Genomic DNA, 26,286 nt, shown 5'->3' on the forward strand with positions numbered 1-26,286 from the left:
TCAAATACTTCTACATATTTATTTATATATAAAATATATTTAATATATATATAATTGAATATATATGTATATATATATATATGTTATATTAAATATATTTTATATATAAATAAATATGTAGAAGTATTTGAATATTCATAATTTTGTTACTCTGAATTGTTCGATAAAATTAAATATATTATAAAATAATATATATTATATATATATATATATATATATTAATAATATATATTATATATATATATATATTAATAATATATATTATTAAATAATATATATATAATATATATATAATAAAATTATATATATATATAAAATTATTATATTATATATCATCATAATTCCAAATGCTCTTCAGGCTTACATAAAAGTGCCAAACCAATTATTAATTAAATCTGAATCGTGTATCAATTTGAAACTTCAACTTTTCTTGTACGATCCAATCTTTCATTTAATGTTTTTCAACCGAATATCGCGAAATAGCGGAACGAATTTTGCAAATGGCTACGTCGCGATAAGGGTGACTTTAAAAGGGTAAAGGATAACCCTCCCTTCTTAACTGTAGCACGACGCATCCTTTGTGCGGATTTCTAGCTGCTTGCTCGTGCCTGCATTTGCCTAAAGCTGTCGAAGTAAAGTTCAACCGAGTTGCAGAACCGCAAGTTGACTCGTGCAAGCTGCAAGTTTCGAGCTTGATGTGAAACGTTATAGGTCGATGCCTAACCGCGAGGAACTATGTCACGCCCCATAGCCCGGTCTTTTGTCAAAAGTAGCCCGCTCATGGCAGGACGAAAACTTATCCTTGCTTTTAGGTGTCTAACAATTGATCAAAGCGATAATGGAATCACGCGTTTCAAAGGCGGTTCCGCGAGAAGTTGGGTTGCATTAATCCGCGAACGCTTGTTTTTTAACATCTCGAGCAGAGCGTATTGAATAATATTAATAGGGAAGTTTGTAAGTGTTATATGAGAACCGATTTATACGTATAAATATTAGAATTAGAATTAAATTTTAATTTCAATTTGCAAGATTGGTTGGGTGAAAGGGTGCGATGAATATTTTCTTGAGCAACGCTATACCGGGGTACAGTTTCTTTTTTTTTAGAAAAACTGAGAATTTCAATCGAAATTTTTAAATCGATTAGAATTAATTTTCTAAGACATGTCAGAAATGACTCGGCGAAATGAATCCGTTTCTTATTAAGAGACGCTTTCGTTATCCTTCGTAACCCTGGCTGACGGTTAACCCGTCTTAATAACGTAATGATCGTTACAATAAACGTAAAAGGAGTACTCACCTGGTGCTGTCAATACCTTATCGCTATATAACTTTCGCATATCACGGCTGCTATCTTCGAATCCAAGAAACTGTACATTGGAAATACAGTATTTAAATATTGATTAATAGTTCAATTATACAGAGTGAATCACTAGAAACTGACATCTAAAAATCCTATTTCACCAAATCAATCTGGTACTATAGTACTTATTGTACGCAATCACTGAATCGCTATACCACCTAACATATTAAATATTTTCTAGCATTAATGACTCTCTAACAACAAGTGAAGCTTCCAACTTGAGAAGTCAAGAGTTGAATTACTATAGCGGTGAAGCTCTTAAAATTAATTGGACGTAGTTTGGACAGTGCAGTTGCATACTATGTCTAATAAGCTCATTTGTTTTGTTCGTTCCAACAAAATTAGATGAACTATATTTTCGATTACCTTTAATCTGATCGGATTATCCGAGTTGAATTTCTGCCTCGGAAGGGGGTACTTCAAATAATTTATTATTATTAATAAAAGGACATTTGTAATCACTGAACTAGTAAACTCTCTGGTACAAGAAAAATCCCTTAATTCGACCACTATAATAAAATAATAAAATTCAAATAATAGTGATCACAGGAAGTAATGCAGCTTTTTTTTTTATATATAAAGGACTCAAGCTACTATTAGTTACCTGTTTATCGATAGTAATATCATCGTCAACACACCTTTGCAATAATATTTGAATTTTCTTTCAAATTACACTTTCAACAACAATTATCTCCTTTTTTATCTAAATTGAAATTGCTGCTACGAACTCGATCATTTTTCAATTCAAGCCCTTACTGAACAAGGTGTTAAACAAATATAATTCAATTCGATCACCGAAAAAGCTGCGATACTTATAAAACAACCTACCGGAATCTCGCCAAATCCTGATTGTAATCGACCACGATATTAAGAAAAAAAAAACTAATGTCCACTCGTCGTCCTGAGATGCGCATCCCGACAGTCGGGTTCGTTGCGCCTGGAAAGCTGGCGAGCCGGGAATCCGAGTAATCGAGAAATATATATTCAAAGTTATTTCGTGTTTTCTTACCCAGAGCCCCACCGTGCCGCAGCTGCGCAAGAGTTACGATATCGGTGTCGTGGTTGCGCGAGGCATCGGTGCACCTCGAGCCCCCGTAGACGAGAATTTAGAGAGAGCTTATTCGCGAGGTGAGAGAAACAAAAGGGTTTTGGGCGGGTGTTGGGGCGTGGGTGTACGTCTCATTTACGTGTGACTCGTGTATGTATAGGTGTGTTATGCGTGTGTGTCGCCTGTGAAGGTGAAACGAACGTGAGACGAGCTGAACTGATCCTGTTTAGTGAGACAAGTCGGCCCACGGAGGTCCAAATTTCATCGATGTTCTCGCGGTGGTCGCCGATCAACGGATAAAAACCTTATGCACTCCTCCGTTTCGCTGGAGAAACGATGATCCGGGGACGTTTTATCGTTTCTATTCCAAGAGAACGAATCGTCTGCGACGTTCCACGGAGACGTCTCCGATTTCGCGCTGGACGAAACCTTCCGAAGAACCTTGAAAATCTGAAGATTTTGAAAATCTCGCGTTTCTGCAACGTGCCAGGTCGATGGCGTTTAACCATCCACTTGTGGCGATTTTATTGCGTCTTTTAGAGAGGAAGATCGAATCGAATAATTGTAATTGACTTCGACGACTTTCGAATGAAAGTGGATCGTTGGTTTGCAGTGGATGCCGTTGGTTCGAGTGTGTTTCTCCTCACAGACATAGAGAAACGTGATACGTAAATTATTCGCAGCAATCGCTTCAAATGTCAGAATGAATCCACGACGAACTCATCAAAGATGAAGTTTGGATCCTGCTCTTCCGAACTAATCGATTAACTCTATTTCTACGATTTAACCGTTATAGACCTGATTTTCCAAATTAAATTTAAGAAGATATCGATGTATTTATTACTAGAACAATTTTGACAATATATACTGACGTATTATACAGCGAGATATTAAAAACAAACGAATTGCTAGTGTACAATTCGATTTAAAAGTCCAGTATCAAATTTGAAACTTAGGTCGTTCAAGGGTTAAGAACAGGGACTAGTTCTGGTCTAGTCTAACTTTCTTGTCTTTAATCGCGATTGAAACGTCGAAATTGGTCAAACTGTAGGTAACAAATGACGATATGAAATTGAATACACCGTTATTAACGAGTACCTGGACTTTGTAAACGTGTCTCGAAGAGTTCTGACGCTATAGCCAAACCTACCGATGATACAAAAATTTTGCAATAAACGAGGCGTGCTAATACCAGACACCTAGAGCTAAAAAATGTGCCCTAATACAGATTCGTGGAAGAGTAACGAAGCCTAATGGAGAGTAACAAGACCCTAAGAGGAGAATATAATCCCACCGCTAGTCAGTTATTTTGACAAACGATCCTACAGTTGCTTCCGACGAAATAGATAACAGTTTTGCAATAATTTTCAATACATTCTAAATGTACCGATACAAGAGTTCCTACTCTCTACAATTTCTACCCTATATCTAATCCTACTGATCAAAGCTACACACGCACAAGTCTTACCAATATCCATAGTTATTTTGGACACTATTCTCACAGTCGAGAGAACTTATTTATCGAAGATTCAAATCAACCCACCAGCTACCTTAATTCACGAAGCCAACTATTCGGCCTTAAAAGCCCTCCTCCCTTTGTGGACCAACAAAGAGTAACCACCCGTAGGGATGTCGTCAAAGGGTTAGATCTAAACCAATCAACCAGCTATCCTGGTCCATCGAACCAACCATTTGGTCGAATTGGTTCTCCCTTTATGTATCTATCAACAAATAGAGGACTAATCCATACCTAGTGTCGAACCCCGACCTTCCACCAACGAGTTTAACCAAAACTCTGATAATCTACAAAAATCTCTCCACCCCTCGTTTCCACCGAGCTGACTTCTACGATTCAATCCTTCCTTAACATTAATCGACGTCTCTGTCTCGGCATTGTTTTCTCGAGAAAATCAATGGTCGGCATCGACCGAGTCAGCCCGTCGAATAGACGGTCATGGTTCACGTTGCGTTCGCAGAGAACGCGGCCGTTTTTCGTCCTGAAAGAACAATTAGACGTAGATTTTGTTGCGTCAACATGCAGGCGGTGCGATTCGTTCCGTTCCTCTTTCCTCATGCATATCAGTGCTCGAGCTAAAGGCAGTTGTCAGACGTTCATTAGTCGCTCATTCCACGAGGCAACAGAAGATGATTCGATGAGATGAGATTCTCTTGGCCGCTTCGGGGCAGACCTTTTTGACGTTACACGCGCCGCGGTCAATCGGTGAACGTCGTCGAACGACGCTTACGCGAGCAAAATTTCGTCGATCCCGTCGCGAACGAACTACGGCTATTCTTTTTTTTTAACAAATTCACGATGCAGGCTACGACTGGGTCGATCGACTACGTTGCGAACTATCGATTCCGCGCGGTTAGCGACAATCTTGCGTACGTTTAAGGTTTGCGATGGCGACACGAAAGACGGACACAAGAGTGACGAAGATATTGCTATGGCGAACAGAGATGCGGATGATATCGTAACGAGATGAGTGACAGTGATGACAATACCGAGAGGAGCGAAGATTATTGCGTGCATGTGCAGTGACCAGTGGTGTACCTATAGAGGCTAGCTTTAAGATCGTGATCAAGACCCCCACGCGTGAACTATAATATATATATACAGATTATGACAGATTTCCTAACCATTCACAAGAAAGCTCGCAGAGAAACGTTGGGGTATCGGCACGACGGTTTCGGGGAGACTTTCGGGCTACGAAAGGAAATATTCTGATATCTGTTTAGTTTTCATTTACAAGTATCGAGGTGGAATGTACACATCTTGGAATATGTTCTCTTTAAGTTAGTTGCACGTTTCTTTTTCTCGGAATAATTACTTCGATTATAGCAGAAGAATTAATTTTATATCTTCGATGCATGATATACAAATACATGAATACATATCGGTATATCACTGCTTTGATTCGCTTGGTCCGAGTCATCGATTAAATAAAACGAGAAGTTATAAATACAAAGTTAATCGTGTTCTATAATGGCTAATACGGTCTAATAATTCTTCGACACATTCTAAAGGAACTGAATGTTCTTTCAGAAAAAGAAATTCTGTATTTCCGACTCCGATATAATATTTAAAAAAAATACATGTCGAATCGAGTAACCTCCTCCTTTTCGAAGTCGGTTAATAAAAGTTACATAATTATACTTAAACTCAATAACGACTCGAACCAAACAAATGTAACACGAAACTGCGAGAGTAAAAATTATGTTTCGATTTCATTTCATCGAACCCATAAACACGACCCTAATCGCATGTAATGAACAATAATTGACCGGTAATATTGAAACACTGCATCGATGACAATCAAAAGAAAAAGAAACGCGATCAGAACTTCCAGAAGAAATTGCCATAGGTTGAGGGGGGTGGGGGTGGTATCAGGGCGAATGCTAACCCGTCTGCTCGTTGGTTGATCATTCGAACCATCGAGGAGCAGCGCAGATCGCGGCCCCTAATCGAAAAACTGGATGACAGTTCGAGAACTCGCCTCGAAAGTTTTCATCGTCGTGCCGATTTCCGCTCGTTCCCGCCGCGCCGCGCGTTTCTTTTGACAAAGATAAAGAAAAGAAACGAAAAGAAAGGTGGAGAGTAGAGCAGGGTACGTGAGTGGTTGGAGAAGAAAAGTTGGTGCTCTGGTGATCGCTCCTCGCTAAAAAGCTAAGTTTCGCGTGAGAGTTAGCCAATTATATATAATTTATATATATAGAGGATGTTCCATCAAGTATGCCAACCTAAAGTGTGTCACATGTTTTTTGACGTGGCGAAACAATGTACGAAGAAAAGATTTATTTAGAAGGGCAGATATTACGTAGTCGTACAATTTTTCCTAAAGTCGTGTTTCACGAGGTTTTCGGGTCATCTACCTGTTTCTTGAGGGGAGTATGGTACAATATCATTGAAGTAGTAATATTGCTCGGAAGAAAGAAATGATTTTTAGAAAAATTGCTTCGATAATTTTACTAGCAATCATATTTCTGTAAAATGAAGGAACTATCCGATTTAAAGGTTAAAGCAATACCTGTCCAACACATATAATCGTGACAATAATTTGATTGTGACTACCGTATGGGAGGAAAGCAACTGCGTGTCAAAATGACAGTACTTGCTGTTATTAAAAAATCCAAAGTAGTTTCAAGGCAACGCATAATACCATTTATTTCCTCCCATTTATGCGCGCTACTTCGTTACATCCGTATACGTAATTAATAGCGTTAAAACAAGACCAATGATCTTGAAATTTCGTTAAACACGACCTTAGAAACAATCGTAGCAATCGTAACATCCAAATATCTGCTTCTCTAAATACAAACACAGTTCTCCTTTGACATCTCCCATCCCGCCAAATACAAGTGACCCTACTTAAAGCAGCCATTGTTTCGCGGGACACACCCTGTATATATAGTATAATTATATTGGTGCGTATTAAGTGGCCGGGCCAATCAGCGAGAGAGACAGCGCGCTCACAGACACGAGCTCTCTGTTGCGCTTCATTCAATCGCTTGTTACATTTTTTTTTCTTGCACTTATTTTTTTTTTTTTAATTAAAAAAGTTTTTTTTTTGTCTTTTTTTTGTTTCGTTCAAAGCGTTGGATACTGAGGCTTACCAAGTGGGACTCTGGGCTGGTGAAGGTGACCACGGCGCCGTGAAGTCGCCTTGCACTTATCGTCGCCGCAGCCTTCTTAACACCCGGTTGTATAGGTCCAATTGCGTGTGTGTCGCAGCACGATATTCGACCACGACCAATCGAGGGCGCGCAATAGACAGCAACATTGAGAACTGATTTTAGAAATTTTCTTTCCGGCTACGGTCGTTGTGATTTCTGAGTCTCCTACGTTTCTCTCGAGGAGAATTCGCCGGGCGGAACGCTGGCTCTTCGCCGAGGATTTGCACGGCGACAGAGCTCGAAATCTCGAGGACGATTATGGTTTCGACGCGGTACAGTCGGTGCGGAGGTATTCGATATTAGAGTTTAGGTTAAGGGCAGCGTGAGTCTTCAGAAGAACTCTAAATAGATGATACAGGTGTTTGTTTTATGTTTTTTTTTTCTTGATTGATAAATATAATTCGGCGAAGGATCGCATTCAGGCGTTGTTTACTCTTTTTCAGTGAATGCAAGATCTAAAGTAATCCTTGAAGTGCATTACAAAAAAAAAAAAAAAAGGAAAGAACGAAGAGTGAATTTTTCGAATTTCGTTAGACTTCACATTTACTGTAAATGATCAAAACTGAACATTATGATTGAATTTATGGTTTAAATAATTACGATGTTAAATATCTCGAGGGGTATTAATCCTACGATCTCGATGCCATAATCACCGGTTTTAGTATCTCGAGCGCTGTCGTCGCGCAGAAGCTCGTTGAAAAGTTCGAGTTTCGCCTAGGGAATTCTCCCCGTCGGTCTTTAAACGCTCTACTTGGTTTTCTCTTTATTTTGATCTGATATCTCGCTTCGTTTAGCTGTCCATTCGAGGACGAGCTCGGTTTGACAAGAGGGAGGGACTACGGGATTCGTTTGAATAAAATAACGCACGAGCGCGTTTTGCAATTAAGAATCGCGATAAAAACTGCGAACGATCGCGAGAGGATGTCGCATTAATTATTCTTGGAATATCTGACGGGGTCCTGGAAAAAAATATTGATTAGTTATCATTGTGTCTGCCGGCGTCCATCGTTCGCTGCTTCCCGGGACCTGTTCGAATTGTGCCGTTGTTACGTTAATTATGGGCAAGTGCTTAATCTAATCTAGGTATCTGAAAATAGAGAGAATGGATTTTTTTATTAGATTGCGAGAGGGAGTTTTAAAATTCAATATCAATTTCACAGTTTTTAACAAACAATTAAGACTAAGGTTGTAGCCTAGTAGCCCTGCTAACTGTCTATCGTCAGTTATGAATTTTCTAAAATATTAAACGATTTCGACGTCCTCGCGTTATGAAATTTTTTTATATGTAATTTATATTCTTTCTACCCATTTTAAACCCGCTGTAATCAAGTAAGTTACCTACAAATTGCCGCTGAATCTGTACGCTAAAATATCCCTTTTACCTTCGTTTTATTAATAATTATAAACGTCATAAAATATTCATAGAGTTTTCCTACACCGCTCGACATTACAATTCATCGAACCAAATAACGTATTTTTCATTTCCATTCACACGAGCTTGAAGTAAAATTAATTATCTAAAATTTGCCACAGGAATCAAACTAAAATTTTTACTGATATATTCAATAGTGACATTCACAGTCTATATTCACTGCAAGTGAGGAATATTATCGAACAAGCTTTAGTCCTCGATAACCGATCCATCGTATCGATGCACTTTGTTCCCTCTCGTTCCTCACGCGACAGAAACACGAAACAATAGCGGTCGTACATACAGCAACGACTCCCGTAATAGGTCGCAGCATCGAGAAAGAGGGAAGTTCGCGAATTCCATAATGTCTCGAATTTATTGGAGCGATTATTTCCCAGTCCCTGGCACGATCGAGCGTCTGATTATCGGTCGACATTTACGCTATTCTGCGAATGGCTTACAATGTCCGGCACATGTATGCATGTCGAACGACGAGCGAATTGTCACGACTTCGTGGCGGAGAAATGATCGCTTTATCCTCGAGGGCGGTTTCAGTCATTCAATTTGCCACGGACGTTGATTCTTAATCGACGACGTCCCGCAATTTCCAGATTTATCGCGGTCATTTATTGCTGTACTGGTCGATCTATCGTGAACTTTTATTCGGAATGGTTTCGGATCAAGTGACTCTGTCGACTCGATCAATCGAAACGAAAATGAAATGTCGAATCGAAATGAAGGAACGTAGATATTTCTGAAGGGAAACATAAATACAAACGACGTCGAATGCGCAATGAATTTGAAAGGGTAGAGAGGCGGAAGATAAAAAAAAAAAAAAATACAATTGAAAGGGGTGGACATGGCAAATAAAACAGGACACACTAAAGCGAATATATGTACGTCCACCGAGGGAAAATGAAGAATGCACGTGAAATAAGAAGAAATGAAAATATACGTAGGATGTTATGGAGCAAGTCTGTACACGAAACAATCGATCGTCTTTTATTAGTCGATTTTACGCTCGTTTTTGCAGGGCTGGTGTATATTCGGACAATACGAATCCGTGATAATGCCAGGACTCCTGGCCGTTTTTATTGAATGCCGAACATTCTCATTTATCACCGTAAACGAGACAAAGGAACTTATTTTCATGCATTTAGCAGAAACGACGCTGTTAATTAATCCATTCGATAAATTCACTATTATTTTCCATTATTATTCAAATATATCATCGTTGCACGTTCCCCGTTTTTTATGGTCTATTAGCGAAACGTTTCAACGTCGAATTAATTTAGAATCTTTTAATAAGAAAAAAAACTGTTATATTGTTGTTATTAAACGTCTTTATTATCTATGCGTGGTAGTGTATATATGAAAATAACATAAGATTAAATACAATCGAAGTACGATGGTGTGTAAGAGATCAGGTGCAGCTGAAAATACTGCTACAAAACCCCAACCTCGATATTACCCCTTTCCATGGATTTCCCAGATGGCTAACTCATCAACTCCATGCAAACGAAGAGTAAATAAAAACTAATGAAACCTTGTTTCAATATTATTTCCTAAAAATGAGCCAACATTGAGAAACTTACAGACAACAGAATCGACCAGTTCAACTTTCAGGAGGTTTTGTATCTAAAGCTCTGCGTGAATTTGTCAAATTTGTCGACAGCAGAAAATAGAGCGATACGTTTTAAATAATTCTTTCATATTTTTCTGATACTTTCGTTTCCAGAAAGATCATTTTTTGAATCGTCAGTAAATCAAGCAGATGTTTAGTAAAACTCGTACGTTAACAAGTAGGGATTAGTTACCTCATTTTGTCGGAACAATTTCAGAGGATCGATGGTTTTGTTGGCCAGGGATCGTTTAACACCGTCATTAATTACTATGTAATGGCTCCAAATATTTACCGTACGGCGGAATTTAATTGGCGGTCGCGTATAGGAATGCGTTTCACAATTATCGCTTCATACAATTAATGTTTAGTTAATACCGTTTAAATAATTTAATCTGGTTGCGTTGAGAGCATTCTTTGACAGAGATAAATATGCTGCTTACAGATGCCAAACAATTTCAAAATTGACGTTTCGGCGAGGATAATCGATTCTCGAATGCGATAACTTTACAAATTGAATGGAACGTTGTTTTATAATAATAATTCAGGTGGAAATTTCAAATCATGCTATAATTCTAGCAGACACGTGGATTTAATTAAAGACACTCGAAATAGTTTGCTACGAAAAATTTCTGCAAGGAAATTTCTACATTCCATTCAGAAAATTACTAAATATTTTTTCACTGCTTCGTAAACGTTTATCCAGGATTTTAGAGATGCCTCTACATAAAAGTTTAAAATAATTAATAAGAAATCTGAACATTGCACCCAAAGAGGATCGCGGATGCACTCCAGAATATTAAGTTGCAAATGACCTCCCGTCGAAATTGTTTACGGTCGTTCATTCGCTAAATTCAACCAATTCCGCATTCGGTCGAAATCAAGGGATCCATTTGTGCGTTCCGTTTGCATCAGAATTCCATTCCGTCCTAGCGTTTTCCGGAACGACTCGGACTGTTTCCAAGAGATAGATGGAGAAGGGAGACGAAGCCGTGTAACGAATTGCTGTTGATTCTATAGTCCTTCTTGAGCAATAAGGTCCCATTGCGAATGAATTAACGTCATCGAGATAGTAAAGTCTCTTTAGAGTGAATTCAGGCTGGCAATTTAGCGAGGCTACATTGTCGAGCACGTCCCTGGCGAATAAATCCCCACCGAGATCCTCCGTTGGATAACTTTCACTTCGTCTCTTATAAGATTTTATAGGATACTTTCGGAAGATAAGTTTAAGGAGATAAGTCGTCCAAACGATTCGCCTCTATTTTACAAAACGGATAACGTAGCCTCGCGATTCAGAATTGGACCGATAAGATACTTATATACAACTTTATATAATTTAGATCGTTGTTTTCGAGATCGAATATAGAATCGGTACTGGAATGACGAAGTCACTGTTCGTGCCATCGTATTAGATTTATTTTTATTTATATTGACGTTAGCAAGCAATAACAGAGCAAATAATAAAGAAGAAGAGTTATATAAAAATACAAATCAAATAGGCAAAGGAGGCATATAAAACAAAAGAACCGTACAAAAAGAAAATAATAAAAGTAGTTTAAAAAAAAAAATACCATCTAAGCACACAAGAGAAAATTTCCAAATTTCATCGAGTCACTTGCAAGACTTTTACTTTTTATTTCAGAGCAACATTGTTTTATGTTAACTATGCAATAGTTTTTGAGCGTCCACGGTTTCGAGCTACAAGCAAAATTTGTAAAATAGCTCGGTCAAATTCCATCGAGTCGCTTCGCTTTTCTATTTCCTTGGTTTTTATTTTCGGACAACATTGTCCAATGATTTTTGCGTTTCCTTAATGACATCAAGCTACACATTCCAGGGTAGAGTTCGCCGTCGTCGAGGTTGTACAAGCAAAACTTCGTTTTCCCGGCAAAAACTGGCAAACTCGTAGCTCCTGTCATGCACTCCCATGTTCCGTAACTTTCGACAAAAATTCGTAAGTTCGATGACGCGGAGAGACGCTGCGCGGAGACGCGACAGGCAAGTACAACACGCTTCGGAGAATCTTAGAAGCACCGTGTCTGCGCATCTCCTCGAGGTATTAAGGATCGGGCGTCATAAATATGAAAGTGCACGCATGGAGCTTGAACAGCCGTGAAACTTTGATCCGACACCTGTGTGTCTTCGTTACTTCGAACTACATCAATCTTTGCCAACCGGATTAACGAGTCGACGGTGCAGTCCAATTCGGAAGAAACTTGAGAGTGCTTCTTCTTCTATTTAATAACCTGGGAGCTGTGTCGCGGCTGATGACTTCGACTCAGTTGAATATTGGCCATTTTTTGCAAAAATTTAGAGAGAAGAAGGGGTGGAAACGGTATGAAACGAGAAGGTAAACTTTTATGTTGCAACCTTCGTGGAGAATTTCTCTAAAGGAGCCTGATAATTCATTGAGTGGTAGCTTTAATTATTTATCAGTGCTTTGCAAAGATTAAAAAATGTACATTTACTTGGCTGTACGGATTAGTCTAGTTTCTAAGTAAATCAAACAAATTTTGTAAATAAATTGTCCTGTTACTGCTAAGAAAAAGATGTATCTTTTCACTGTCGAATCTGATCGAAGTGAAAAAGTGTTTTGACATTAAACGATTAAAGTTAGATTTTGTTTTTCATTTTTCCGAGCTGTCTGTGTATCGCGAAATCAGAGAATTAATCTTCGCAGAGTCTCGTAGCAATTTTACGTACTTTGGCCTTTTCAATTCATCAAAACTTTGGCGATAAGCCTCGTAATAATGTCGTCGGGTCGGAATCTCGTGCTAATGGAAGTGACGCTGCTGCTTCGCAATAGTGGCGCAATCCTTATTGCGAAAGTTGTCTGATCAAGGAATTTCGGTTTTGGGCGCGGCGACCCAAAAGTTGATTTTCAGTACAAACAACCGGTTCCTCGAAGTATTACCGAATGAAAAACAGAAAACAAGTTTCTCTTAGTATCAGCTGTCGAATTAAACCGATCGATTTATTCATAACATTAATTGAATCGAGCAAATTTTTATTTGTTCGTTGTGAAATATTTCATTTTACAGTTAAAATTCGAATCTTAATGGATGGAGTAATGGTTAAATAATTGATTGAAATTTTGACCTAGATAAAAATCTAGTTCGTCGCCATTCCAAACATATAATTCTGCGTTTGACGTGTTCCGCCGTTTCGCTGAGTACTTACACGTATTCAAATATATTATGACAAACAGATGTGCACTTTGTCATTTGGGTCGGACAATTTGTAATTAATGTATTCGCGTTATATCGCCACGTGACGGATACGCACAATCGGGGAAATCGACATTCGAACGCGCTAAATGTTTGACGCGTTAGACAATTAGGAAAATAATTCGAACGCGAATTTTCCAAAAGGAACTCTATGATTTCGTTTTTAATCGAGCATAAATAGCATGGAACATATTCGATCTATTTATTTGAAAAGAAATTACACATGGTTACAACGAAATTTGAATTGTTTGATCTATCAAACGTTGTTCGAATATGAAATAACTTGTATACTTAAATTTGTATATTTCCTATCGTAGCGTTCTTATGAAAAAAAGCAAGGTACTGCTTGCACCCCCATAAAATATAGCGTTTTCTCACGTAACGAGAAAACAACCGAATAACACGAGTCAAATTTTATTTTCTCCTTGACTCGATACGCGAAACGATTCGTTTACACGACAATTTCGAGCACTGCCGAATCGCGACCTGGAAAATTGGAGAATGGGATCGAACGATGGGCAGCCATAGTTTGTACGATATTTCGTAGCACCTAAGTAAGTACTTCACGAGCTCGGGCCACGGACTCGTTCGTTACGTAACAGCTGCAGCCTGATAATGAATGTGAAATACAGGCGCGCTGAGTTACGAGCCTGTTATTGCACGCCCGCAAAATGGTGGCCGGACTTCAAGGGTGTTCGGTGAAACGCTTCGCGCGAACTGCAGGAAAGATGGCCGCAAGCGCGGCGAAACGACTGGAAATATAACGTATCGGTGGACGATATGATCGATGTCCCACTTACTAGTACCGGGATACAGGAATCTTTACTTTATCGACCGACGAATGCTTCAAATCTGCCGAAAGAAGTAACGAAGAATTCGGAAGAGGACTCATTCTTGGACTCAGGTCCAAGATGGAGGATTCTATCTAACTCTATCTGATTTATTTTCAATATTTTTTATATTCCTGCATACGGTTTGCATTTCGTAGGTTCTTGCACGTTCAAATTTCTTATAAATGCGTAAAGATCCGCAGTTTAGTTGTGACGTAAAATATACAAATTTAATTACATACGGTAATAAATTTATTTCATATTTCAACATTTTCAGAGACATTAGGAGTCCGGGAACCTCGTAATACAGATGCGACCAAGCAGGTACGGCCCCTGAGAGGTGAAAACCAAAACACTGTTATCAAATTGTTATTAATGTTATTTAGCGAATGGCTGGGTTAGTGACAATTACGTCTTTGTTATGTATCTCGGATGACTGGAAAGAAATTGTGAACGAGGGTCCCGAGACTCTTGGTTCTTTAATCAGTACGTTCTATCGCTATAGAATCCCAGATATAGCACCTGTTCGTAAGTCTTGAGACGGTCGCCTACTAGAAAAGAGAACAATAGCCCACTTTCGTCTCATCCCTAACTATCCCTGTAGGCACTACTTGCGCATGGATTCTGTATCATCTTGGCGACCTAAAGCCATTGCATCATCCACAGAAAATCCACCAAATGATTTAACAAACGTGAAGCTATAGATGTGTGCCGTGTAGAATTCCTAAATTATAAGTTTAGATTTCAAATCGGCGACCTCGGAAACCCCTGTATACCAAGTTTCATCCAAATAGAATTGAATTTCTAAATTTTAAGATCAGCTCTATAGGCTTTATATCGCACAGTACTTTTTTCGATAACTTTTACCTCGCACTTGTAATTCCGTAAATTTTATACGACAAACACGTTAAATGATCTGGTAAACATAAATGAATAAAATAATCCTCCAAGAAAAACTTCAATCAAATACACTTCGGTGTTTCGAGCTTCAATTCCGTGGAATGTAGATTTCCCGGTTAGCTCTATAGGCTGAACACCTGTCAACCGCCTGTTCGCCATAAAATACGTTTCAGGTGGGAATCACGAACGCGGATCAGCGTTGTAGATCGCGGGAACGACGGACGTGGCCGTTACTCAACGGGGTTAACCCTTAACAGCCACCCTTATATTTCTTTCCTCGGCGGCTCCGCGCTTCCGTCCCTTGTGCAGCGATGTTCCAGCCCGGTCAAGAAGAAATCTCAGCCAGCCGGCAAATATACAGCCCTCGCTGAATAAAATACCGCCGTCGAGGTATGAACAGTATCTTCAGAATGAATCTACAGACACGAGACAACAGGGTTGCTGCATACGGGGAGAAGTGTCGAGGAACAATAGGCGAAAAAGGCGCCGCTGGGTTGCCAGGGTATACAATCCTCTTTTTTTTCTTTTTTTTGGGGGCTTTTCACCACCTTTATTCGCCCCACGAAACAGGGTTTTTTCACGGTATGCGCCATAAAGATGCCGCCCTTTGTTTTAATATCGATCGAATAGGCGCGGCGGCTTTAAGTAGGCGAGTCTGAAAACCTTCGGCTTGAAGAAATCGCGTAATTTCTCGTTTCTTTGAAACAAAATTTTTCAAGAACCGCGTTTTCAGAAATTTGTAGCGTTTCTAAACATTGTAAATATAGAAATCTGTTGAAGTAATAAAAATCAAATGTGTGGGTCATTTTTTCAAACTTAACTAATATGAAACGAATTAACGAAATGAATTTACTACTATATTATTATTAATCGTTAGATTCCGGCAGAATGACCATTTTCTCAAAAATGCCTTTTTGCTGTAAGGAATACAACGAATAATTTTCTTCGACGGCTATTCGAGCAATCAACGAGTTAATTAGAGGAATAAAATAAACTAAATTTGATTTACTCCAGTTCCGAGAAATACGATCCTTCCTTTCTTCCCCATTTTATGGCACAAAAAATTGTGTGCAACGTAATATCTCCAACTTCTAATTAAATTGATTTCTGGAGTCTTAATACGCAATTAAAAATCACCCCGGATACTTTGTACGTCGAGCGGAAGTTCGTAAAAGTGTCGCGAGCCCGGGAACAGGAGCGGAAAACTAAAGAAGTACAAAGTAGATCCTTTCCGCTTCGCTTTCCACGTTCATCGGACCGACGATTTCAACGAAACCGAGTCTAGCCGTTTGCCGCTCTGCGCCAGTTTTCTCCGTCGTTTCGCAATCGGAATTCGTCATAATACCGAAACGTGTCCGTGCTCTTAATTAACGCCACTGACTTCTTTATTCCTTACCGTTGTTCTTTTAATTAACTCGCGTATTCCCCCATTTAAGACGCGAACTTAATTGCGCGGAATAAAATCATAAAATATAATTCGCCATCGAATTTATGTGCACTGCGCGTTTCTCCGCTCCCCCGTTTCTTTTCTAACGAATACGTTCTTCATCCAACGACGTGCAATGTTTCGCATCCGTGAGCGTAATTCAAAAAAATTCCTTCGCTCGTTTTAAGAAGACTTCGTAAAACTAGGTTCTTAGCCCCGTTTAAGATCAAAATTATGGCGACTGCGATTTGTTCGAACGAATTTATGGTAGAAAAAGTGCAGTTGAATACATAATTGCGAGGTAATTTCCTTGGGATTTTTCTAAGTATACAAGTATCTAAGTATAAAGTTATTTATGCATCTTAAAGTTCGACTTTTGTAGTCGATGAATAGAAGGAATAAGGTTTCTATTGTCCTTTCTATTGGAGGATGTGTGGGTTATATGTATTTCAACTAGAATTTTACAGACGGAGAATCGCAAAGATTAGGTAGAACAAATAATTAAATAGATACGAAATAGAATAGATCAATAAAATGGAATTAATTTCTACTCTTTTCAGATGAAATTTTCTATGCTTTCGTTACAGGGAAAAAATTTGCCTTGAACGTTACAAAAATTTGTTTCGAATTAAATTTGAAAGAATCTTCCCTCGATTACACGATAATGAAGTAAAACGCTCGCTGCGCTCGAGATTTAATTCGATTTCATATTCAAAGGGTATAATTATTGCAACGAACAGAGAGATTTATTATAACGATATTAATCGGATCGTGATATATCGTCGAATATCCAGTTTCGGTCGATGCAATTCTGCTGAATCTTTTATCCTATCGTGTTTCTTTCGACGGAGTATAGTTTTTTAAAAATTCATACTTCTACGCCTCTTAGAATTTCCAGGAAAAATCGTCCCGCAGTCGAAGGGTTAACGACGCAATAGCCTGGTTCGTAGAGCCATTTTTACCCTGCGTGAAAATACGATCGCGTCAAAAATGAATTGCAATTCGGTTCTACCGAAAATATATTCCAACACGAATCACCCTCGGATTTTGAGAAGCGATTTTACACGACGCGACAAATTTGGCCAGCGACTTGATTTCCAGACTACGGGCGTATAATACCGCCAACGTAAGCGTAAATTTCGCGGGTACGAGCTCTTGACGCAAGCCAACGATACACGGAAAATATGTTGCGTGAAATAGACGCTGGCGCGCCAACTATGTCATTCGACGCTCGCAGCGTTTAAACCGATTTAATTTACAGTTCCGCGAACGACGGGACGTACAGAGCCAACGAAGCATCCAAGGATTTCGGTGTTTCGCGTGGAAACGGTGGAAACTGTCGCCGTGGTATTTCCTACGCAAGGGCGTAAACGCTGAAAGCCTGAGGTGAACGAGAACAAGGGATGGCTGTCCTGGAAGAGCCACAGCCAGGGTGCGCGAAGTTGACGCTTGAGGTGCCATTTTATGTGTCATTAATGTTGCGTTTGATCATGTACGTACGTTCCTTGAAACGTTTTGGGCGGCTGAAGATAAGACAGAGATGAATCTCGATCTTTGCTGGTACGTTTACTAACGGCAATCCATCTTGCGTTAATTCTATCTTCGCAAAACTTTCGCGCTTCGGTTCTCATTCCATCGATTTATATTTTATTTTTACTCCAGTGTCCTGGTGCACCTGAGTTCCAAGCCTGAGGTTCCTACTCACAAGTCCCGGTCACAAGTTCAGGAATCCCTTCAGAAATTCATGATGTTTTACCCTACTTTGCTTTCGGTTCCTCAGCTTTTTCATCCACTGTTTATTCTTGGCTCGATCTTTTTTTATTAAATTATTTGGAGGTAAGATGCCCAATCAAATCGGTCATTTTAGAAACGGTACGCGATGTTCTCGATGGCTTCGAGTTCATTTAGAATCTCGTATGAGATAGACATGAGATGAAAATTTAATTAAGCAGTGGTATGTAAACTCTCGATTTACAACATAGACTTTTTAGAAATATCTAGAAACAGAGTTTGTATAGTATACCAAGAAAGTATACCTGGTATAGTATACCTAGAAACAAAATATGGTTGGCTGTATTTCAATTCTTCTGTTCTTTTATTTCTTATTATTTAAAATAGCTGTTACACTTCAAACGAATTGGTTTCATTTTTGTTTGCAAATAACCGTGTCGAAAATAACGGTTCGAAATAAATGATTTCAAACAGTCAATTCTGATTTGTATTTCGATTAAAATCTTCCAGAGTCCGATTCGTCAAAATAGAAAACATTCTTGCATATTTTGCGCAAAGTCGCCGAACGAATCACCGAAAGATCCTCGATCATAAATGAGTCTGTCTCGAAAAGACGCGTTCAATTTTAATCCTTAATTCCTCTTCTCCTCGAGCCCCCCTTCTCGTCAAATTAAAAAATTCCACAGAACACACCACTTGAGAACGTTCTTTCAATTTTCCCGTTTATTTCGTACCTTTCCCACTGCTTACCCTCGGAAGAAAAGGCGACGTTCATTTTCCCAGCGGTTAATGCGCAATTATAACACGCTTTCAATTAACACGCACGATTTTTAACAGCAGTCCCAGCGAGATAGCTCGACGCGGAAACCGTGATAGCACGTATATTCCTTGGCACCCAATCCTGCGCACTCCACAACCCGCAACGAGCTCTTGCCACGAGTCAGGATTACCGTAATTCGCGTACCACTGGTATAGCAAACGTTTGCTGTTTCTATGTGTCCCTTTGTTTCCGTCCTACGCTCCCCTGTCCCTTTGGATACGCCAGTCTACTTCCTGCTAGCACTCCTGTCTGCGCTCGTGTCTGTTTCTTTACACGTTTAAATCTCTGGTTAGGCAAGAGGTGGTCGGCGATTTTTGCGCAGGTAAAAGTTACGAATGTTGAATGGGAAAGCACAGGAGGTTCACTGCGAAGACTCAAAGTTACTGATATCTGTTTATACTCGCAAAGAACGCTTTCAAATCATTTGAATTACTAAGAAATGTTCGTCGTTCAATGTTTCACTGATGTAACTGAATTTGAATAGTTGGTTTTTTAGTTTATTTCAAACAAAATACTCAAAATTTTATTGGCAATTCCAATTGTTGGCAAAACTTTATCGCCAATTCCACCGAAGGTATCGTTTGAAAAAGACGGTTCGAGTGAAACGCCAGCTTTGGACGTCTGTCTTCTATCAGGATTATGGCTCGTGCGTACAAGTCGCTGTAAATTACCCGGTTTTATAGGCCGGCTTTCAGGTGGTAACGCGAAATAAATGTTTCCTAGCAGGAAAGAGGAGGCTGCATCAATCCACCGACGATCGATAATTTCCATTAGAGGGCGCAGCGGCGCCGCAGCCTCGCGGAATTTAAAAAATCGTTAGCTCTGCCAGTGGCGGGTGATCCTTTCCGGTGATTTATAATAATTAAGCGTGCCGCGTTCGTATTTATTTAGCCACGTTCCAGCGCACGCGCCCCGCTGTTTCGACGATTTCTGCGGGAATTAGCGGCTACTGGACACATTCAGGAATTAATCGAGATATACGACACGATATGACCCCCTTCGAGACGAAACTTTCTCGATTGGTCGTTCGACGTTCGTTAGACAGTCGCCTTCGCACGGGTTTCTTCCGTTTTTAAGAATATGTCGGTCAAACGCTGGATAATAAATTGACAGTATATTTTATTGGCATTGTTCAGATCTTCTACTCTTTATTATTAATTATTTTTAAATAGTATTCATAGGCATTTCTCTGCGATTCTGTTAGTAAATCCTTCGATATTAAACCGATATTATATTTCATTAACATCGTGGAGATAAATCTAATAATTTCCACCTACTTCTACTATTTATTATAATTCACTTGTTTCACTTATTGTGTAGCTACTATTTCCAGCCATTTCTCTGCGAATTTGTTAGTCGAACGCTCCATAATAAATTGATTCCTAATCCTAATTGAGTCCTATAGACATTTATTAAATTCCTCAACTATGATTGTTCAGTCTCGATCCTTTTCTACCTTTCGATTCGTCTGATTCACGCATCAGGCACTGTGATCGATATAATAGTTTGTCTCAAACGTCCCGCATTTTCTCAACCGAAAGATCAATCTGGTTTCGTTGATAGCGGAATTTTATTAGTCACGCGCACGTGAGAGGTTTCGTTGTAGACACGATGAGAACGCTTCTCGGTCGAGTTGCCAGGAAGATGGAAAGGTGGATGGGGAACGACAGCAGGAAGGACGGGAACGGGATTTGAGGAAACGAACGAGCTCGTTTCGAAGGCTGCGGGGGAGTTCAGGCGCCTCGAACAAGAGTAGATTCGTGGCAGGGGTTTTGCGGTAATTCCCGCGTCTCTGCCTAATTGGATTATCGGAAATTGCCGTGTTTTATTTACGGAAACGCTACCCGTGAACCGTAGGTCGGGGAAACGTGTTCTTAGGTGTTAATACTATTATAATTTCGCACGGGAACCGATCGACGAGCTTTGTTTCCGCGACGAACACGGGCGAGCTCGCGACGGAGTTTATGCTCGCTGTTGCGCGCAAGTTTTCGACATTTCTAAGAAACGATACGGGTTACAAAGACGCTATAGCAATGCGCTATAGACACTGCGCTATAGTGACTATAGACACTATGGATAACTCGATTTCCATGTCTTACTTGAATTCGTGAAAGTGTAAATATTGGTGATATCGTAAGAAAATTAGATAAACAAGCTTGAAACAATCACGGATAAAAGATCGCAGTTCTTTTATAAATGAACAAATAATAAGGAAGCTCTGTTTAAATTCTAAGAATTTTGAGTAAAGTTATATATACATACTATGAAATGGAATGGATTGCGATTAATTTATGAATTTATTATATGTACAGCAACTTCAATTGCGATTACTGCTTGCTAATTAAAAAGTCAAATAAACAACTTACTTAGCCAACGCATGTATCGTCACTTGGAACAATATTGCTATATCTAATAAATCAGTGTCCCGGTTACCCGCGTTAATTACCACAATACAACCGATAACATTATTCCAAATAATAACGCGCCGACTCCACCCGCGTTGTTTATTCGAAACCGAGAGCTGTTTGAAGACAAAGTTGAAAACCTTCAGAAATTGGCCGTGAACGACCAATCGGACCACTATGGTTCCTAAGTTTACCGAAATTCTCCAACTGGGCTCACTCTCGGGAAACGCAACGCGATTGTAGCCCCGGTCAGAAGGCATCTCGTTACCGTTTCGTGATTACGGCAATAACGCCCTGGAATTTCGCTCCGCAGGCTGGAATTTGTACGGTAAAATTGCTCCGCCGATTTGCGGTTTAATTCCATGGAAAAGTGGGCGGTCTAACGAGGCCTTTGATTATCGTAGGAGGAGGACGTCGCCGATTCGGGATTGTCGTTAGACTGCGTCTTAATTAAAGCGTTACATGTAACATGATTCGAAAGAACGGAGGTCACGTTGAACGGCGCGCTCGCAGCATCCCAGAGCATGCTCGGATTCTATAAAGTCGACGGAAAAGGGCACGACAAAGGAAGCTTGGCCGTGTAAAAATGAACGAGGATCAACCACTTCGGGCTTTATTGGAAGCGGTTTATTAACGTTGGACTTGTCGCATCGAGGTATTTTCAGATTGAAAGTCTTTTTATTTCGTTCAATTATTGTCAATTATATCGTGAATTTACATACGATTTTTTTAAATTAATTCTCAAAAAATATTTCCGGTCCCTGACGACTTTTTACTGCGTAGACATGCGGTCATTGAAGTGTCGATTTAAACAAAACAAAAAAATAAGAACGATTCCACGTTGAAATTATCATTGCGTATTCAATTTTCAGATTAAAAATCTTTTTACTTTCAAACAGCCGAAAATGTCAAGATGATATTATTTTTACCGGTCATGAAAAATTGTACGTTTAATGGCTCGTTTGATTTTCATGTTTCGTGAAACGAAACAAAATTGAACCACTAGATGTGTAATTTTAAGTGGTAATCATTATACGTACTTTATTGGAATATCTATAGTACTTCACTCGCACATCGTCAAACGTTCTCAAACATCGAGTCCGTAAATAGAAACAGATACACACTGCGAAGAACGTCGACACATGAAAATAAGCGAAAGGGCGAGACAAACAATAGTCAGGGCGTAACAGGAAATATTTGTTCAGGTACCGATTCGTTGCGAACGAATCCATGTTATTTAACCTGGTAGCTAGCCTACCGTGAGGCACGCGACGAGCCCGAAGCATTCGAAAAATGCTCGTGTGCGTTTCGACAGTGTAACAGAACTGTAAACGTTCGATCGTGACGAACACACGAATCGGGGAGAAGTTTAATACGAACTCGAGTGTTTCGTTGTTCAGAGGCGAGCGCGTAGATTCGCGCGTATAATCGAAACGGCTGCGCGCCCGTAGATACGAGCAACCGTTGATTTACGAATAGTCGGCGCGGCGAAATTCTGTGGACAAATACACGGAGCGCCGAAAAGTCGTGACGAAGGTGATCGCGCCTGCTGGAGCGTAAAATTAGCGAGCCAGGGGAAAAGTCTCATCTCTAAATCACCAGATTCGACGTAAACCTGCCGACATAGGTTCGCGATTCCCTTCTATCGTTAGACCTCGAAGTAGACGAAAATACAACCTAAATCCGCAGGAGGAATTAGGTTCTAGCTTTTTAGTGGAGTAATTGAAACGGAGAAATATCTTCCGCGAGTCAATTTAATTCGAATTCAATATGGTATCAAAGTTACTTTTAAATGGGTATTGCAACTGTTATACGATACAACATTATTTTATTCATTTTATTGATAGGCCTCATCTATAGACCACAAGTTCGTCTATAAAAAATGAATTATTTTATAGACTGTACAATTTAAAAAAAAAAAAAAAAACAGCTTTACCTACGACAAAGACCGTATTAAGGACTTATCATCTCTGACAGCTATCATCTACAGACATCGCGTTCAACTACGAAAGATTAATTATATTATAGTCTCTCCGGATTAAAGAAGATTTTTTAACTATCATACATACGGACTCTGCCGCATAAATTGCATGCAGCAGTGAATAAATATTGTTTGTCGCCACCGTATATAATTTTCCTGAATCGATCACCGCGTTTCGCCGTCACCGCCGATTCCCAGTTTCGATTCAATGAGCTCCGCGGCATCGAAATAAAATTACAAACCGGGTCATCGATCGGTGGAGTCATCCGAATCGCAGATAGACTTCCCCGCTTCCGATTTTCTTCTGCTCGGCTGACGTTCGTTAGTCAGATAATAAACACGTGAGACAGCGCGCGTTGCTGCACGTCAGCGTGCGAAACGAGCGAACACGGAAAATCCGGTAGATAAATCAGTAGCCTACCCGAGAGGAAGCGGACGAGGAGAGCTGGCTGGCAACGGAGGGGGCAGAGGACATCGTAAAAAATCAGCTGCGCCAGTTTTCGGTTCGCGTTGTTTTTGGCAATTTTTTTCCCTCCCCCGAATCCGCGGTGGGTCGAATTCCAATTTACGTTACGAAACATTTTCAAACGATCGCGACCAACGACTCGTATCCGTTCTCTTGTAAATTTTCCATCGATTCAGTGAACAGTTTTGTTGTAGTGTCCCTTTGTATCGTGGGACACGAAGTTACACGGTCCTGGAAAGTCCTGATAGACGCGAGCCTCGTTTGAGACGTTGCAATATTTTTGAAGACGAAAATATTTTTGACCACGAAAATATTGTGCCGTGTTAATGAAATTATGTCATATGTTTTTGTGTGATACTGTGCACTATATATACTGGATGTGAAAGAGGTAATTTTAAATTTGAGGCGTATATCGTTGACACCGTGGAATATTATTTCTATGGTACACATGAAAATTTCACTCTTCAATTGGTTAAACGTTACGGACAAATGGCGAAATATTGTTTCCTTTCCGTTGCGTATCGTTCGAATAAAATTTTGCTCATCTCCGCCGAATATGACTATAAACTGGCTCGTCGCCGTTGGTCATTAATGCATCAGCCGTCTATTAAATCCGCAATTATTTGACGCATCGCTATATCTATCCTTGAGCGTAATATTTGCGCGACGGTCGCCCGTGTAAATCTCCGTCTGCGAATCGAATTATCATCTGATTACCTAGACCATTCATTGTAATTCGAATGGCATCCGGCCGTAAAATCGCGCGTGTGCTCCGAATCTCTCCCCAACCCCGTCACCGGAGTATGTATATTTATACAGAAGAGTCGAATTCGAATTATGCGCCTCAATTTTACGGTTTCAATCGAGTCTCGACAGTGACTATTGAAACTAATGAATTATTTATCCGCTGGAACGTGGACCAACCGGGCGCGAAGATGACGCTCCAACCTTTCCTCCTGCTGGGATTGGATGTAATCGAATGCATTTTGCATTTTACCGTGCCATTTTAAATGTACCTTCGCACTTCCCGACATCTGGGACGTTCGAGCTCGGACGAATAATTTTTTATCGTTTAGACACTGAATACATTTCGACGGGTAGGGATTAAAAGCGTCGAACGATGATAATGAGACGTAGTTTATTTAAAAGTGTCTCGAGGAGCATGACTTTGATATCTATGCAAATATTTTCATCATAAATTCGCAAAGTTTATCGACACTTTCTTGATAGACGAGTTGGAAATATCTTCGTCTTGGATATTTCAGCAAAAACATCACAAATTGGAAGTTATTAGTTTGCAGTGAACTATAATGAATAGTAAAGTTTATGATATAATAATAAAGTTTATAATAACTGCCTTCCCTCTGGGAATTCTAGATGTAGAACATGGCGGATATCACAGAAATTCAACAAGTTTCTAATCTTCTATAACTAGCCTTCGTTAATATTCATTAATCGTTACCAATCTTCATAAATCTTCATCAATTTTCAACAGTATTCTTTAATCTTCAGGAATATTTCACAATACTCACGAATCTTCATAAATCATTATCAATCACCACCAACATTTATTACTAATCCGTAACACTCGACAATCTTCATTGACACTCATCAACATACATCAACCATCAACCACCACCAAACACAATTTTATAACACGATATTTCTCAACTAAATACAAACCATTAAGATTGAATAGTGTCATCGAAAAAGGGTGATCCATGACGATACCTAATTACTATTTCAGAAATCACTCGCAACAAAATTAGAATAACATTAGGACACGTGTATAAAAAATACCAGCCACTCCTATACAACGATTTCGATACATCTGAACATTTTTCTCCGCATTACATAAAATAAAAAAAACCCTACAAAAAATATTGCACTAAATTAATGCTCCAATTAACACGAGTATCCGTTCTCCATTTTGATCTGCTGACCGAATTACCAAAATACCGTTTCTTCCGCGATCGCCTCGTTTAATCAGTTATGAAACACGTCGTCTCGCAGTCATTCTAGAAGAGCTATCCGCTCGAAACGGGAGGGGTGGAATTTCCGGAAAATTAAGATAAACGCTTTAAAGCCGATCGAACGACAACGGGATTTTGTTCGTAGGGTAAAAAGGTTAGCCCCGGCAAATGAACGGAAACGCGAACATTAAATCGGTAATGCGATAATGCGTATCCGGTGCGACGGGAGTAATTCGGAATATAACGAGTTTCAATTAGGCGGGTCTGGCAACGGAAACGGCAACGAGCTGACCGGCGCTTACGAATATGCAAATACGAGGGTTTTGTACGGCTACGAAAATGTTCCAGCGCGGGGGAATTGTTTAACCAGGGATATTAATAAGGGGCTTCCGTGCGATAATACGGCGCAATTG

The 26,286-nt window shown here is 39.6% G+C and overlaps 1 protein-coding gene and 1 long non-coding RNA gene across 2 annotated transcripts in view; one reads left to right on the forward strand and one right to left on the reverse strand.

The window, feature by feature from the left end:
• The window catches only part of LOC128872715 (neurexin-3b), a 347,065-nt gene that overhangs the window by 70,008 nt on the left and 250,771 nt on the right, over positions 1 to 26,286 (reverse strand). The window contains exon 10 of the mRNA XM_054115691.1: positions 7,023 to 7,097. Coding sequence (XP_053971666.1) covers positions 7,023 to 7,097 — 75 coding nt within the window. The remainder of the gene's footprint in view (positions 1 to 7,022; positions 7,098 to 26,286) is intronic.
• The window catches only part of LOC128872717 (uncharacterized), a 41,082-nt gene continuing 36,754 nt past the window's right edge, over positions 21,959 to 26,286 (forward strand). Inside the window, exon 1 of the long non-coding RNA XR_008456240.1 lies at positions 21,959 to 22,108. This is a non-coding gene — a long non-coding RNA (uncharacterized LOC128872717). The remainder of the gene's footprint in view (positions 22,109 to 26,286) is intronic.

The sequence above is a fragment of the Hylaeus volcanicus genome, chromosome 2, assembly GCF_026283585.1.
Source record: "Hylaeus volcanicus isolate JK05 chromosome 2, UHH_iyHylVolc1.0_haploid, whole genome shotgun sequence".
NCBI classification, from domain to species: Eukaryota; Metazoa; Arthropoda; class Insecta; order Hymenoptera; family Colletidae; genus Hylaeus; species Hylaeus volcanicus.